Source organism: Protopterus annectens, chromosome 4.part0 (genome assembly GCF_019279795.1).
Source record: "Protopterus annectens isolate FY-2018-M chromosome 4.part0, PAN1.0, whole genome shotgun sequence".
Taxonomy (NCBI): domain Eukaryota; kingdom Metazoa; phylum Chordata; order Ceratodontiformes; family Protopteridae; genus Protopterus; species Protopterus annectens.
The window spans coordinates 6,651,641-6,670,025 of NC_056733.1; the positions used below are offsets into that span (position 1 = coordinate 6,651,641).

Consider the following 18,385-nt stretch of genomic DNA (forward strand, 5'->3'; position numbering starts at 1 on the left):
GAGGAGGGTTCTGACCACCTCTCAGCCTGCGACACAATCTTTGGCTCTTCCTCCCAGTTCTGTCCAGGTGTCTTTGTCTCCTCACCTACCCTCTCCACAGGTCTGCAGAGACCCTAGGCCTCAGGATGTTCAGCAGGGGACACCCCCCCCTTCTGAAATCTCCTCAAAATATCTCACTGAAGAGGTCTCTTAAGAGGACATGCAAGAGGAAGCATCTCAACTCCCTAGAAGAGTCCATCACATCTGATACTGCTCTTGTTGAAGCAGAAGGATCCCCATGGTCATGTCCTGAAGATGTCTTTGGAGACCTACTGGAAATCTTTCAGAGAGGTGACTGGCAGTCTACCTCCCCTTCGGCCGAGGAGTCAGTTTACCTGAAGGCTTTTAGATGTCGCCCTTCAACCTCTTGGGTGACCCCTCCTTCTGATGAGCTTATTCACTTAATCTCTTGGAAGGCTTGGGAGAGACACCATAGAGCATACTCCTAGGAGGTCAAATAAATATATTGCAGCCCCTAAGGACAAGAACTTTTTGACAAAACATGTAGTAGTTGATGCCATGTTTGTGGCAGTAGCCACTAAAAAGGAGTTTTCCAAGACCAGCTCCTCTATCCATCCTCTGAATAAGGATTCCAGGACCATGGGTAGGTATGGGAAGCACGTCTTTTCATCGGTGACCTTTTGTCTTACAGTCACTGAATTATCTTATCCACTCCACTAGATTACAGAGGGACCTGCTAAAGGAACTATCAGACTCCCTCCAAGGAGGGATGCTGATGTGGCAGCAAATAGTGAGTGCTCAGCTCGCCACCCTAAATTCAGTTATGAACTCATCCATGAGACTTATATTTATATGCACCAGATGGAACGAGTAGGATAATGGGTTCAGGCATCTCTCTCAGGAGGCAGACCTGGATGCGCCTTTGTGATTTCATGGAGCCCTTAAAGTCTTTCTTCATTAATGCTTTTGAAGGCTCTTCTGTTTTTGGGCCCAAAGTAAAAGAAACACTCAGCAACTGTGAAGAAGAAAGTAAGACCTTATCTGCTGTTAGAGTACGTTTTTCCACGCCAACTCTACCCTTTCCCAAAGGTTAAAGAGGTAGTGGGAAGATGTGGTTCAGAAAATCTCAGAGGTCTTTCCAAGGCGCACAAGGTGAAAGTTCCCCTAGAGGCCGAGGGGGGAATGGTGGAAAGTGCCGCCCTCGTGGCGGGGGGAAGCCCACAAAATCAGGGATTCAGAGGATTGTTCTTTGGTTAGACCCTTCCAGTGTTCCTGATGGAGTTGCCTGATTGCTCTCCTCTGGAGGCAGTCTGTGGTCAATATTCTCTGCAGCATGAAGTCTTGCAAAAGGTAAATGACAAATGGGAGCAGGACGGAATATCTAGAGGATATATCATTCCCGTCTCCTTCCCTGCTCCTGGAAACAGGTCAGTTCCAGAGGTTTCACCCAGCCAAAAGGAACAAGCAACATTAGAAATCCAGAAGTTGCTAAGAAAGAGTCATCCAAGAAGTCTGTGCAGACCGGAGAGTATCCACATCTTACTTGAGATTCTTTTTAGTTCCAACGGAAACATGGGGCTGGAGACCTATTTTGGACCTCTCAATCTAAATAAGTCTTTGTATATATAGAAGGGCAATCCGGAGGTTTTTTGTGATTCCAGCTTGGAGCCAATCGTGAGCTCTGCCCTTTGGTCTCATTACAGCCCCCAGATTGTTCACCAAATGTATGGCAGTAGTGGCGGCTCACCTGAAAGAGACAGGATTCTGCTTGTTTCCATATCTGGACGACTGGCTAATGACCACCCCGAGCAGGCATCTTCTGCTACAAGCCAGGGACTATACTCTTCAACTAATGTTCTTCCCTAGGTATTACCGTAAACTATGAAAAATCTGCTCTAGAGCCATGTCAAAGCTTAATCTTCATAGAAGCAGAGAGAAATACGATTACACTAATAACAAGACTACCACAAGACAGAATAGACCATCTCCACCGTTATGTAAGAGTATTAATCAGGAAGACACGAGCCTCTGCAAAACTAGTTCTTTAGGTACTGAGAACAATGGCTGCATCAAACATACTCATTCCCTTGGCTCATCTTCATATGAGAATACTTCAATGGTTGCTTTCCACACAATGGTCAGTCTTGGAACTTCCATTGTCTCTCAAAATTATGATAATGCTTGAAAGAAGGACCTCCAATGGTGGGTTTACTCTCCACTAGTATCTCAAGGCCACCGTGACAATGGACGCTTCCCAGATGTGGGGGGGGGGGGTATTATCTGGGGAACACGAGGCTCACTTGCATATAAACATCTAGAGATGAGGGCAGTGCTTTGTGTTCCAAGCATTTCAAGACACACTCCCTCTAGGAATGACACAATCCAGTCAGACAACATGTCTGTAGTTTGGTACATACAGGGAGGAACCAGATCTTTACCCCCTTTGTTGAGAAGCTTTAAGGGTCTGGCAATGGGCAACTGCTTCAAACCGCTTTCTGATAGCACCGCACATCCTGGGGAAATCCAGCGTGATTGTAGACAAATTGAGCAGGGCCATACTAGGGTCACATGAGGATCCCTCAATCAAAATGTTACGGAAGAGATCTTCGGAAATGGGGTCAGCCTTGCTGCAGTCTCTTTGCATCGCCTATCTTTTGCCCTGATCCCTCCCACGAGGGAGTCACCAAGGAATGCACTTGTTCATGATTGGCCTCTGGGACTTCTTCTTGCCTTTCTCTTATCACCCTATTTCCCAAGCTTTTTGAAGAAAGCAAGCTTGTTGGAGACAACAGTAATCCTGATTGCCCCCTATTGACCTTGTCAGATCTGGTTCTCATTTCTTCAGCCTCATTTTCAGGACGAACTACGGCTTCTGGACCTTGCTCCTGACCTTCTGACTTGCCTGGCAGGGGTGGTTCACACCAACCCAGAGAGTCTCAAACTAACAGCTTGGCTGCTCCAGTTGCCCTGATCTCCAAGTTTCCTCTTCTCTCCTCTTTAGTCAAACAGATTTTGCGATCTTCCCATAAAACATCTACATGGAAACTGTACAGGAGCAAATGGAAAGAATCTGTTACATGGGCCAACAATAATCAATTAGACCCCTTAACTGTGCCCATGCAGTCAAGAGGTTTTGCCAGAACTTTTCAGTGAAGGAGCTGCTGCAGCCACTATTAAAGTGCAGTTGGCAGCAATTTCCAATTTTCATATAGGAGAAAATGGTTGTGGAGTCATGTCACACAGACTTTGTAAAGCCTTTTTGAAAGGAACTACTGTGATAAGACCACCATATAAAAATCCAGCACCTCAGGGATCTTAATTTCATTTTGTCTAACATCATCTGTCTCCCTTTGAACCATCAGCGGCAACATGCGAGTTGAAATACCTCTCCTGGAAAATGCATTTTTAGTGGCTATTACTTTAGCCAGATTTCTGAATTGCAAGCCACATCTGGCAAGCCCCCCATACCTAATTTTTTCACAAGGACAGTTTCTTTACATACGAACCCCCTCTTTTCTACCAAAGGGTGTGTCGCAAAGTACCTCAAACAATCTATAGAGTTGCCAGTTTTCTTCCCTGAATTCCAAAATAAAGAGGAATATTCACTGCATCTCCTAGATGTTTATAGACAGTTGTGTTTCTACTTGCATAGCACCTCTGAGTTTAGAAAATCAGATCAGCTCTTTAGCTCTTATTCTGATATTAAAAAAGGTCAACCAATCACAGAGGTTACTTCATCAAAATGACTTACACTATGTACATCTTACATTTATAATTCAAAGAACAGACCTCTTACAAGTACTGTTAAAGCTCTTTCAACAAGGTCTGTAGTCACATCTGCAGCTTTTCAAGCTAGAGTACCATTACCACTGGATAACATTTGTGCTGCAAGAACTTGTGCAAAACCTCATACTTTTATTATTCATTACAAAGTGGATTTGGCCTCTAGGAGTAAGCCTCTTTCGGTTCTGTGGTTCTGAGGAATATTCTCCCATGAGCCACCCAAATGTCAGGTTGCTTGGGACGCGGTCCCATCAGTGAGAATAAAGGCAAAATTGACAACATCACATAAAGAAGTTGTGTACTTATCATAACTTTCCATGTGTGTTGTCCATCTCGTCCTTTATTCTCTCAACCCTCCCTCCATACCTCTGTGCCTATACTCCTGGGAGACCGAGTAGTACAAATTTGATACTACAGAGCCATATAGGCTCAGAACTAAGTGTTTTTTTTTTTTGTGTGTGTGTGTGTGTGTGTGTGTGTGTGTGTGTGTGTGTGTGTGTGTGTGTGTGTGTGTGTGTGTGTGTGTATGTATAGTAGTACCAAACACCAACAGCAGTTATGGCATTGAGGCAACTATGAACCACTCGGACTTCACATTCCTAAAACGTTTATTGTATAAGTAACACGGTAAGCGCATTTGCTATGAGCTTCATTAGACCATTAAAAACACTTCTTTTACACACACATTTATACTCTCTAATTATTCAATTAACTAACAACCAACCTTAAAGGGATATACCTTTAGCTGAGACACCTAACAAAAAATACATATTAAAATGGTCACAAAAACTCACAAACATATAAAAAAATATATAAAGTATATATCGCATCTAAAATCAAACAATTGAGATCACGTGTGGGAAGTATGCATCAATACATGGGAAACTACTAACAAATAGTTCTTCTCCGTGGGAAACTACTAACAAATAGTTCTTCTCCTAGATTTCAATAGTGGTTTCAGAGAGGCCCTTTCATTGAGGCCTTTGCCTCTGTCTGCCCTGAGTCTTAAAATCCATTTTACTTCCCGATTCTCTGTGTGATTCCTAATGTCACCTCCTCGTAAACATGGTAAAATATGATCAATAACCATAAATCTAAAACTGCGTCTGTCCCATTGATAGGATGTGTTTAGAAAGGGCATTATTATGCAACCTGACCCTGATGTTACTTATATGTTCCCTTATTCTTTCTCTTAAGGTTGTATCAGTCTTCCCGATATAGAATGACTGACATAGAGCACAGCATGACAAATAGACTACATGTGAGGTTCTGCATTCGGCTGAAATAGTAAAATTTAAAACCTGACCTGTGTCAGGGTGGATGAATCTCCTAGTTTGATCCAAATATATACAGAAATTGCAGTGTCCACACACCTTGGTGTGTTGTTCAGATGTGTCCAAGCTATCGACCATGCTTTTATTTGAGCACAGTATTATCTTCAGATTGTGTTTGTTTCTATATCTAAACTTAGGAACAGCCCCCACCACACTCCTGACACTAGGGTCCCCAGTTAAGACTCCCCAATGTTTTTTGATGATATCCATGATGTCCCTATTATCCGTAGTGTAAAACATGGGAATCCTCATATCAGCTACGTAGGTGGAAATGGAACAGGGGGCACAGCTACAGCCCCTAGAGGAGAAATATGGGATAGCTCTGTCATTTCTAAGATCACTGATGTCATAAAGCCCCTTATCAATCTCCACCTTAGTGTATCCTCTATCACGAAGTCTATGTCTCAAGTCTAACAACTCACGCTGGAGTTCCTCTTCCTTGGCATTTAGCCTCAAAGCTGTCATCCCTTGTCCTTTAATAACATTAGGCAATATGTAATGGGGGTGCATACTACCCCTATGTAACAGGGTTTTCCTGTAACAGTTCTTCTGGAACACACCTGTGTTGATAAAACCACTATTGCTCTTCTCAATATATACATCTAAATGTTCAACTCTCCTATTAGAGGATGCCATGGTAAATTTCAAATACTCAGTAAGACTATTCAAATGTGTGACAAACTTATTCAGCTGTTTATTATTACCTTGCCAAATTAAAAACGCATCATCCACAAAACATCTGTAAAAGAGGACACGTTGTTTAAATAGATCAAGCACAAACAAAACCTCTTCTTCCCATGTAGCTAAAAACCTGTTGGCGTAGCTATTGGCGCACACTGCCCATAGCTAAGCCATCATTCTGTAGATATACTTTACCATCAAATAAGACTTTTTCTAGAATAATTTCTAAAAATAGGCAACATTGGATATGTTCCTCACCATACTGGCTGTTTATTCAAGTAACGTATGTAGTCAGTCCCTACCGAATTGGGTATGATGGTGAATAAAGACTGAACGGTCTAGTGTGACAAAAATAAAATCAGTGTATCCATTAAGTAAAATCATACAAGTCAGTCAAAAATTGCAGAGTATCCCTAAGGACATGTAGATTACCATCTAGTATGGGACGTAAACATTTCTCCACATATAATGAAAATGCTTCCATGCACCAGCCTCTCCTGGCAACTATAAGTCCCATCTGGAATGTTTGGCCTTCTGTATGTATTTTCGGCAGACCTTGTATTACCGGTATCAGTGGGTGCTCAACCTTCAAAAATTTATATAATTCATGCGTCAGGAGGTTGCTTTTACACATATCATCCAACATGTGCACGATCCTGTTACACAGTATATAAACCTGTTCAAAATCAATAACAATGTCTATCAATCATGCAGTTACTATACTGTTCTCTATCCATGATAACAATGGGGGGGGGGGCACCTTTGTCGGTAGGTCTGATAACAATAGTTCCATTATTCTGCAATCGTTTCAGTGCTATATGTTCCCTATAATTTAAATTTTACATTCCTTTGATTGTTAGCACTTCTCTTACTATCATAGAAACGATATAAATCCTCTTCTACTAACTTGGTGAATGCTTCTACTAATGAATGTGGAGATGGTATGTATAAACTATGTCTCCTAAATGTGGTTGTATTATTCACAGCTGAATTACCAAATTCAAGCTTCAACATCAAATTCCTACCAAATATTTTAATATCAAGCATAGTATCGCATAAATTACTGGTATTGGAAGGAATAAAGGTCAAGGCTTTGCTTAGCACCATTTCTTCAGAACTCAAAACACATTTAGATAGATTCCAAACTAACAAGTCTCTGCTTGACTCAACATTTTTTTGAGTGTTTGTGTGGATTGTCTCTTGGTCGACGAATTACATTTCTGTCGACTGCGACTCATAGAACGAGTCCTCCTTTTCATATTGTCCCCTTCTATGGGTAAAGGGAACTTGTTAGAGAATAAAACAGATGATGTAGAAGGTTGTAAATGTGGAGGATTACATAAAACAGATTAGCTTCGTACATCTTTCAACCCAAAAACCTGAGTACTGGTGTTAGAAGTATTAACCAAGGTAGTTTCAGTGTTCATTTCATTGTATCATTCACATCAACATTAGGCTCAGTAATTTTCCTGTCTTTAGTTATCACAAGGGGAACAACATCAGATGTTAAGTTGTCTATCTCGCCTTCATTCTTGCTGGATGGGTTCGGAGCCGATCCTCGGCTCCGACTCGGCCACTCTAAAAGCTCGAGAGTTGGTTCCACCGGCTCGAGGCTCCCCTTATATCCCACAATGCTAGGCGGTAATACCTCAGATCTCATTTGCCGCTACAGTGATCGAGGTGTGTTGTTTCTACCGGCTTCAGGTCAGTTCATATAGATTAGTCTATAGTTAATTTAAGTCCCTTTAATTTAGTTTTTACTTGTTATTTCCCTTAGTTGAGTGGATTCGGACCCTTTCCTACCTGTTTATCCACCCTTTTTTCCTCAAGAACTTATTAGTTCTTCCCTCAGGCCTTCGGGCCCTTCCATCCCCTTATTAGTGGAGTGTATGTGTTTGTAGGGATTTAAAAACTAACTAAATTTAGTAGTTTAATTTTAGTTAACCTTAGTGGATAGTGTAATCGGTGTGTTTGTGTTGTGTGGTGGTTACACTTTTTTCCTTAAAAATGTCTGATTCAAAGGTCTCAGGCTTCAAGAAGTGTGACTCGTGCTGTCAGAAAATGTCTCTGACAGACGGTCACACTTCTTGTGTGTACTGCCTGGGACCTTTACACCTGCAGGACTCTTGTGCTGTATGCCATGGCTTCAGCCCTAGAGTCCTGCAGGAAAGAAAAAATAAACTTATATTACGAGGCTTATTGAAGCCTGAGGGTCCCCCGACTGTTTCTTCGGGCAAACCCTCCAAGCCTTCTAGGTCGTCGGCTCCAGTTTCTGAGTCGACACCTAAGGCTCGTCTGCTAACATCGCCGCTGGAGCCGATGAGACTCGAACTCTTATTTCTTGGTTCCTCGGCCCGCCGGAGCCGAGGTGTTGGAAATCACCGAGTCGGCTCCGATAAAATTATCGGAACCGACAACTAGGAAAAGGTCTAGGTCACAGTCTCTTGGCTCCGTTCATTCGGCTCCATCATCTCCCTTGCTGTCTGAACGGAGACCTAGATCTCGCTCCTCTAGGTCGTCGAGACTTTCGGACCATGACCTTCAGAGGGTAGTGAGTCGACTTAAGTCCGAGGCACTGGCCCAAATGCTTCAGAGCCCGACTCAGCAGTCGATGCTTAATCCGATTTCTCAAAATATTCCTCCTCTGACTCCTTTGAGTTCGGAGCTGGGGCGTTTCGGACCCGAGACTGTGGCAGCGTCGGTGCCGATACAATTGTCTTCGGCGCCGTCTACTCCGTTTTCTTCATTGGAAGAATCTCGGCGCCGGACTTCCCTCGTCGACTCCGAGGGGGTGAGTGGCATCGGACCCTTGTCCGACCCCGCCTCTCGGTGCCAAGGCTGGTGAGTTCGGCTCCGACATCGGCCTCGGAGCCATCACTGTCTGTGCCGAGGGAGGATTTCAGCTCTTCGGAGCGGAGACCTCTGGCTCTGCCTGACAGGGGTGCTTTCAAGGTCATGCGGAGTGTGTTGGAACCTGGTTCAACTCCACAGTCGGCTCCGTCCGCCCCTCCTCGGTGCCTCAGGTAATTTCTACTCACTCCCTCTTCCCAGACCGCAGAGAGCCAGCTCCTCAAGAATCCCCTGTGGGGATTTCACCCTCTTCCGAGGCCTCTCCTGAATTGGCAGGAGAGCCCCCTAGGAAGAGAAAGTGCAAGAGGAAGCACATAGACTCACCTGAGTCTGTCACCTCTGACACGGATTTAGAGGATTCTGAAGGTTCCCCGCTCCCTCTGAAGATGTCTCCTTTGCAGACATCCTGGAGATCCTAAAACAGAGGGGGAATTGGCCAGCCCTTAACCCTTCGGAGGATGAATCTGTGTATCTTGAGGCGCTCGCTCTCGCCCTTCCACCTCCTGGGTGTCCCTCCCCTTTGACCCCTTATGCAGGTGGTAGCAAAGGCTTGGGCGGCTCCTGACTCTGTGGACCCCACCCCAGGAGACCTTCAAAGTTTATTACAGCACCAGCAGACAAACAATTTTTGACTAAAGGAGTTTCTGTGGATGCTATGGTGGTAGCTGCTGCCACCAAGAAGGAACTAGCTGATCCTTCAGTGCCTGTCCATCCTCCTAACAAAGAATCTAGGTCTATGGACAGGTACGGGAAGCGGATGTTTGCGTCAGCGACCTTTTCAATGCGTTCGCTGAACTACCTCTGTCATTTCACTCGTCTTCAAAGAGACTTGATCAAGGAAGCGAGTGAGATGTTAAAGGATCCAACAGCTGCGGGTTTTCAGGATAAGATGAACGCTCAGCTGGCAACCCTCTATTCGATAGCTAACTCCTCCATGCGCCTTCTTTCATATGTGGCTGATGGAGCGAGCAGAGCCGCAGGTACAGGTGTGGCCTTACGCCGGCATGCCTGGATGCGGCTATGCAATTTTGCGGATCCCTTTAAGACGTCTTTCACTAATTCCCGTTTGATGGTTCGTCCCTTTTGGTCCTCAAGTGAAAGAAACCTTGACAAGGTGCGAGACGGATGGCAAAACTCTTTCTGCCGCCGGAGTCCGTTTTCTACTCCTTCTAGGCCTTACCCCAAGGGCCAGAAAAGTGGAAAGATGTGGTTCCAACCAATCTCAAGGGGCTTTGCCTGACGACAGAGTCGGTTCCCCTCTAGAGGCAGAGGGGGGAACAATAATGGTAGACGCCGCCCTAGAGGCAGGGGGGTCCGCAGAACCAGGGCAATCGAGAAACGTTTTCCGATAAGCCCTTTCAGCATCCCTGAGGTGTTGCCCGACTGTCCACCTTCGGAGGCAGTCGGGGGAAGATTATCACTGTACCCAGAAGCCTGGCGATCTCTAACTCAAGACAAGTGGGTACAGTCCATCATTTCTGAAGGCTATTCCATTCCGTTCTTTCGCATTCCAAATCAATCAAAAAAGTCCCTTCCAGATGTTCCACCCGCTCAAAGGGATCAAGCAGCGTTAGAAATATCAAAGTTGCTTGCAAAAAGAGCCATTCAGCCAGTTCCAGCAGACCAGCAAGGATCCGGAATCTACTCCAAATTCTTTTTGGTTCCAAAGAAAACAGGGGACTGGAGGCCCATTTTGGATCTCAGCATCTTGAACAAGTCTGTCAAGAAAACAAGATTTCGGATGGTCACGTTGCAATCCATCCTACCCCTATTGGGAAAGGAAAACTGGATGTGCTCTATAGACCTCCAGGATGCGTACTCAGGATGCGTACTATCATATAAAAATGAACAGACGCTCCAGGAGAGTCCTCCGCTTCAGGCTGGGAACCAGTCACTTTCAATTCAGAGCCCTGCCCTTTGGACTCACCACAGCCCCCCCGGGTGTTTACCAAATGCATGGCAGTGGTTGCCTCTCACCTGAGACGTCAAGGATTCCAGGTGTTTCCATACTTAGACGACTGGCTCCTTACAGCTCCCACCAAGCATCTTCTACTACTTGCCAGAGACTACACTTTTCGTGATATTTCAAAGCTAGGTATCTCAATAAATTGCGAAAAGTCTGTTTTGTCGCCTTGTCGTGCTATTACCTTCATAGGCGCAAATCTAGACACAGTCAGCATGTCTGCGAGACTCCCAGACCAAAGGATAGCAGACATACACAAACTAGTCTCTCTTCTTTTCCACAGCAACAGAATCAAGTCAGATTAGTCCTAAAAGTACTGGGGATTATGGCAGCTGCTATCCCTCTACTTCTATTAGCCAGATTTCACATGAGAATCTTACAATGGATGCTCTAAACACAATAGTCATACCAACAACTTCCGATGTCCCACACCATTGTGATAAAGCAAGCATGCAGGAATCCTCTTCTTTGGTGGATTTCTTCCCCCCAGCTCTTCCTAGGAAGACCCTTTGTCCCTCCCCCTCCGGTTGCTACTCTGACAACGGACGCCTCCCTGATCGGGTGGGGGGGGGCATTATCAGGGCAGGACAGTCCAGGGCATATGGCAACCTTACGAACGCCACTTGCATATAAATGTTCTAGAGCGTTGCAAGCCCTTCAAGACTCTCTTCCGATGGGAACGATAGCAATTCAGATGGACAACATGTCTGTAGTGTGGTATATCAACAAACAAGGCGGAACCAGATCCTACCCTCTATGTCGAGAAGCACTCAGACTGTGGCAATGGGCGATTTCTTCTCAGCGGTTTCTGATAGCAATGCACATCCCCGGGAAGTCCAATCTCATTGCGGACAAATTGAGCAGAGCTATTCTCATGCCTCACGAGTGGTCTCTGAAAATTCAGTCTTGGAAAAGTTTTTCTGAAGTGGGGCCAGCCTTGCTGCGACCTTTTTGCTACTCCCCAAAACAGCAAGTGCAAAGATTATTTCACCCTCTTTTCTCTACCAGGCCATCCCAGTAGAGACGCTCTAGTCCAAGTTTGGCCCCGGGGACTTCTGTATGCATTTCCTCCCTTCCCACTAATTTCTCAAGTGATACAGAAAGCCATCGCTCAGAAAACTTCATTGATCCTCATTGCCCCTTACTGGCCTCGACAGGTTTGGTTCCCCTTTCTGCACCATTTTCTGTTGGAGCAACCCTGGCATCTGGACCTAGTTCCAGATCTTTTGACCCATCAGTCGGGTCAGTTACATCGCTCCATCCCCTCTCTGAACCTCACTGCTTGGTTCCTCCAATTCCAACCTTAGCCAGGCTTCCTCTAATATCTCACTCAGTTCGAGATATTTTTATAGCTTCCCATAAATCCTCCACTCGGAAGATTTATCTTAGTAAGTGGAAACGTTTCTCCTATTGGGCTCAATGAAGGGACATAGATCCTTTCACTGCTCCCATTCAAACGGTCCTTGATTTTTTAGCCGAACTATTCCACGCAGGCTTGTCTCCTTCTACTCTTAAGGTTCAATTGGCAGCTATTTCTAACTTTCATGTTGGAATCTCAGATTCTGCCATCATGTCTCACAAGCTTTGCAAAGCTTTTTGAAGGAGTTTTTCTTCGCAAGCCTCCTATTAGAAATCCTCCTCCTCCCTGGGACCTTAACTTAGTTCTCACATCTTTGCTTCTTCCCCCTTTTGAACCTGCAGCTTCGTTTTCAATGAAATTGCTATCCTGGAAGACGCTCTTTTTGGTAGCCATTACTTTGGCTAGAAGAGTCTCGGAGCTTCATGCACTCTGCAGTCGATCCCCTTATCTTTTGTTTCATAAGGATAGGGTATCCTTACGGACAAACCCATCCTTCTTACCCAAAGTAGCCTCTCAGGCAAACCTAAATCAAAACATTGACCTTCCTGTGTTTTTTCCTAACTATTCCAACAGGTCTGAACAAAAATTACATTGGCTAGATGTTCATCGACAATTAAGGTATTACTTAGGACCAAACAGATCAGAAAGTCTGACCAACTGTTTGTTTCTTATGCAGAAGGCAGAATGGGCCTTCCAGTTTCGAAAGTATCACTCTCCAGATGGCTTACATCCTTGATTTCTTTTGTGTATGAGATTAGGCATCAAAAGTTACCAAACAAACCTAAGGCTCATTCAACTAGAGCTTTGGCTACTTCTATAGCTTTCCAAGACAGGCTGCCTATTGATACGATTTGTGCGGCAGCTACATGGGCTACTCCTCACACTTTCATTTCTCATTATAAGTTGGACTTAGCTTCTAGACACAGAGCTAACTTTGGTTCCACTGTACTCAAGAGTCTGTTCCGATAGGCCACCGGGACAAGGTGCTAGGGACGCGGTCCCATCCAGCAAGAATGAAGGCGAGATAGACAACTTAACATATAGAAGTTATGTACCTACCATAACGTTCCATGTTAGTTGTCTTCTTCTCGCTTCTTCTTTAAGGCCCCCCTCCTTCCCCCTAGCCTGGACAGACCTAGAGGAGTTTGATTGTGACCTTTTTTTCCTACCACCTCTATTTGTATATATGTATATACTGTATTATGTATATATTCCCTCATCAGGTTGTAGGTCACCTTCTTTCTGTCATTTTATAGAGGTGGGTCTCCCCTTTCCAGTATTTCTGGATTTTTTCCTGGCTGGGCCTAGCTTACAAACGAGATCTGAGGTATTACCTCCTAGCATTGTGGGATATAAGGGGAGCCTAGAGCCGGTGGAACCAACTCTCGAGCTTTTAGAGTGGCCGAGTCGGAGCAGAGGATCGGCTCCGAACCCATCCAGCAAGAAAGAAGGCGAGAAGAAGACCACTAACATGGAACGTTATGGTAGGTACATAACTTCTATTTTTAGTGCACTGTTCAGAGTTAACAGCAATAACATCCCTCTGGCACCTAGAACCATTGGCTCTATCATTATTTTTGGGCCAGTTAAAAGACTTGCCCATTTTGAAAATCAAAGGCATCTCTGTTAGAGACAGATGCCTTCAAAATATCCTCCTCTGGTTTAAAATATTGAACTAATAAGCTCATATATTTAGCTCAGAGTTTTAGATTTATTGGTTATTGATCGTATTTTACCATGTTTGCGAGGGGGTGACATTAGGAATCACACAGAGTTGGGAAGTAAAATGGATTTTAAGACTTGGGGCAGACAAAGGCAAAGTCCTCAATGAAAGAGCCTCTCTGAAACCATCATTGAAATCCAGGAGAATGACTATTTGTTAGTAGTATGCCCATGCATTGATGCATACTTCCCACACGTGATCTGAATTTTGATTTTTAGATGTGATATACATGGCCGGCCTTAGGCATAGGCCAACTAAGCGGCTGCTTAGGGCACCGGTATAGCAGGGGCACTTTTTCAGTATTTATTTGGTGTAGGTAGGCCAGGATGGGGGCACCAGGTAATGAGTTAGGGGGGCGCAGTGGATCCCTTTTGCCTAGGGCACCAGTTGACCTAGGGCCGCTCCTGGTGATATATATACTTTGTATATTTTTTTATATGTTTGTACATTTTTACTATATTTTAATATGTATTTTTTGTAGGTGTCTCGGCTAAAGGTATATCCCTTTAGGTGTTGGATGTTAATTGAATAGTTAGAGACAGTATAAATGTCTGTGTGTAAAGGAAGTGTTTTTAATGGTCTGGTGAAGCTCATAGCAAAAGCGCTTACCATGTTACTAGTACAATAAACGTTTTATGGAATGTGAAGTTCAAGTGGTTCATGGTTGTCTCACTGCCATAATTACTGTTGGTGTTTGTTACTACTTTTTATTTAGTTTTGGTAGTGAGACATTTGCCCTGCGGAACACCTATTTGATATATATATATATATATATATATATATATATATATATATATACATATATATATATATGTAGTTTATATAGATATATAGATATATATCGATATATATATATAGATATAGATATATATATATATATATATATATATATATATATATAGATATATATATATATACACACACACACACACACACACACACACACATTGGACAAGGCCCATGAAAAATGGGTACAAATCTGTACACTGATTAACATAAAATTTGCATGCATAATTATGCAACCCCACCCACTCCCGTGGAATTGTGGGTTACCAACTTTCAAATGCAAACTGACGAATGGACAAAATATTGCCCCCCCCCCCAGAAGATGGTTAGAATACATGTAGGAGTAGTGGGGGCAGGTGTGAATTGAGGGCAGGATAGGGGAGTGGTGTGAGCCTGAACTGAGCGGGGCAAGACCTGAATCAGAGCTGAGGGAACAAACAGAAAGCAATCAATGGTCCAGTTAGAGAGCACAGGTTAGTATTGGCAGTGGGTTGTTTCCAGGTTACTGGCACTTAGAGCTGTGCAAGATCAAACTATATATAAAACTATAAGAAGTAATTTCTGGAAGTGAATATCAGGGCAAAGAAAGTAGAATTAAGAGGTAGTGGCGTTCTGGTGATGTGCGGGTGCTTAATGCATCAGGAGTTATTTTACAGTGTATAGCAGGCAGTTATTTAAAACAGTCCAAAACATACAAGTGTTTTAAATGGAAGGTTGATGGAAATTAATGCAGATTAGCTGTGGGTGGTCTTCCAGATAAATCCAGTAGTGTAACGTTTGCCTTTTATTTTGATGGTAAAAGAGCAGGACAGGTAGCCAAGAAAAATGTGGTAGAATGAAAATAAGTTAGATTTGTTTAGTTGTGAAAGATGAGAGAGAATGACGGGTGAACTATACCAATACTTAATGCAAAATGCAGCTTAAGATTGTAAAAAAAAATGTACATATTTTCCAACTTTTTTTTCAAAAGTGACATTATGATAGAAAATAAACTTTACAGATAATGCAAGGTACAAATGTAATAGGAATGACGGAACAAAATTCTGTAGCAACTTATTGCTTTAATATAGTATTCATTTTCTTAGTAGTCGCAGATAGCCAGATTTAACATATGTTACACATACTGCTACAGTCTCATAATGCCCACCCTTAACATTAACTTTAAATACTGTTTCTTCTAAGCAATCACATAACACCATAGCTTGAGTACCGAGTTCATCTGTGTAACCACATTTGTTAGTGTATCAGTCGTATATTACCCAAACATTAAATTGAAAAAAAAACTGCTGCTACTAGGCACTGACAGTGAACTGTAAGAATTAAGCATTAATGACAAGTCCTCACTTGCATTCACACTTGCTAAGCACAGCCACACTTTAATTTCAGATAAATTGAATTATTGCTGCTTCAAAGCAGTTGCATTGAGCTATATAACAAATGTATTCGCTATTTCACAGTTACAGCCCCATTCTTTCTTTAATTACCATTAATTTTGTCCTTGCATGTATTCACACTGTCTAAATACATCTGTACTTGGCGATTAAAAAAAATTAAAGTTAACTTCTGTTGGCTAGCTTATCCCAAGTATATATGACTTGAAATTAGGGCAGAATGCCTAGCACCATATTGCAAGATAGTTATTTAGAAACCTTAAGTGCACTGTATAGAAGTAGGCCATTAAGAGCAAACCGTTAATATCCTAAGCATATCTGTTAACAATTATCAGCAGCAAAACAGTACAAACCTTAAGTAAAGATAGGACAAGAAACAGCTTATGTATGTACCACTTGCTGCAACAGCATGCTTATCATGATTAGTCCCTAGGCTTGGTCGCTCGTCACCAGAAGACTCAAGAGGTGTAAGGGTAGACAGCAGTGGAAGGAGAGTAAAAATGGTGTCAAATGCCAACCAGTGGACTTAATACGACACATAGGTTGTTGGGAGGTTGCAAGATGGATACAAGATAGAATGTAAAATAGTTCATAGTTGTAAAAAAGGATGGGAATAGTCTCATCAATCTGTTTTGTTTATTCCTTTTATTTTATTATCTGCTGCTGGAGGAGGAACCGGACGAAGTGGAAGAAAAGTCATTTTTCATAATTTCTGCACAGTTCTTGTCTGGTCCAAGACGAGCAAGTCCGATGAGACTGTCTGCTTCTAGCCTGCTACTGCTGAGCTCTGCTGCTTAGGACACATAGGGGAAGGCTTGCGTTGCTTGCTTTCTATCCTGGCTGCCTCTAACCTTTACACTAAATAAATAAGTGTAGCTGCCTCTGCCTGCTTCAACTGCTTGTATTATTTAAAAAAAAAAAAAAAAAAAAAAAAAAAAAAAACTGCCTGCCTTACTTTGTTGCTGGCCTGGGAGGTTCGTTCGTTACCCTCTCTGCTCTCTCTATTTTTCTGATTTGGAAATGGACCGGTCTAGATTGCAGAGCTGCTGCAGCGTAACATGTGCAAGTCATAAAACATAAAACACAGACTCAGCCTCAGCCAAATTCTGGCAGGCTGGTCAAGAAGCTGACGTCCTAGCGCACGCTTTGGCGGGTGATGACGTCTGCAAAAAAAAAAAAAGGGGGGGGGGCAAAAAATTTTTATCAAACGCCAGGAAATCAGGAATTAAGGGGGCCAGTTGGGAACTCGTGGCACCCTAGTATTTGAACCTCAAAACCGGGTAGTGCCGAGGAATTTGGTACGGATGAGAGGTGTGTGTGTGTGTATGTATATATGTGTATATATATATATATATATATATATATATATATATATATATATATAAAATATACACATTCGTTTTCTCTATAAGACTGCTGGGGGCAAACAAGATCTGAAGAAGCTGAAGGGTTGCGTTATGGGTAAAGAAGGGGCCCATGAGCTTTGCTGAAGACCTGGAGCTTGGAAAATGGCTGAGATTGATCTGATGGATCGGGGATCCCGGCTCATCAGTGAGAATATAGGACGAGATGGAAAATGCACATGAAATGTTATGGTAAGTATATAACTTTTTTTCTATCAGGATTTTTAATGTAGTAGTGCATATTTCTGAAAATGTTCTTTATTTTGCAAGTAGATGGCTAGTACCTACAGAAGGAAGAACAAAAACTTTGAAATATAAATTTCTTCTTCTGTTATCTTTTAGCCTTGCAAGAAGCAGAGGAAAGATCTGGAGGAGCTTCCTGGAAAAACAATTACTAGTTACTTCTCGCCAATATCAAAAGTAGTAGAAAAAGTATTATCACCCCCAAGATCCAACAATATCCGTGATTATTTTACGAAGACCTCTGCAAATGAGGAACATGCACTGAGAGAGAATAAAAGCAGCAGTTTTGATCTTTCGTGTATAGGCAGTGATAAAAAAATTGAAACAACTTTGAAGTCCAAAACACAGCAGCTGACAAAAGGTAAAAAACAAGACAGAAGATCAAATTTCAAAAGGAAATTAAATGAAGCCAAAGAGGAGCAGGAGTCTGTGCAGGATACAGATGATGCCACTGTTGACCTTTGTAGGGAAGGAGGACAGTCTAGTTTTTTAGGCAGCGACACTGCTGCACTTCTTGCCCAAATCTGTTCAGAAGATCTGAAAGAAAATGTAGAAGAGCAAGAACCCACTGATGACTGTTTTGATGTTTTCAAGACGAGTGTTAAAAGGCCAGGCAGTGTCAACAACACTACAACAAAAAAAGACTCCAGAAAGTCACATAAGTCTGAAAATGTCAACACTTCTCAAACTGATTTTGTTGAGCATGTAGAAGTGAAATCCTCTGAAAAAGGCGCTAACAGTAGTACTGCAAGAAAAGGATTGAAAAAGTCACAGAAGTCTGAAAAAGGCAAAACATGTCTTAAGGCTTCTATTGAAGAGAGAATAGACACCAAAAGTGATACAGAGACCAAACAAGCTCAAGTTAAGA

At 42.9% G+C, this 18,385-nt stretch overlaps 1 protein-coding gene across 1 annotated transcript in view; it reads left to right on the forward strand.

Moving 5' to 3' along the window:
• Positions 1-18,385, forward strand: part of ATAD5 (ATPase family AAA domain containing 5) — a gene marked incomplete in the record, with an annotated part of 853,119 nt that overhangs the window by 164,896 nt on the left and 669,838 nt on the right. Inside the window, 1 exon segment of the mRNA XM_044068042.1 lies at positions 17,617-18,385. Within this exon segment, the coding sequence (XP_043923977.1) occupies positions 17,617-18,385 (769 nt within the window).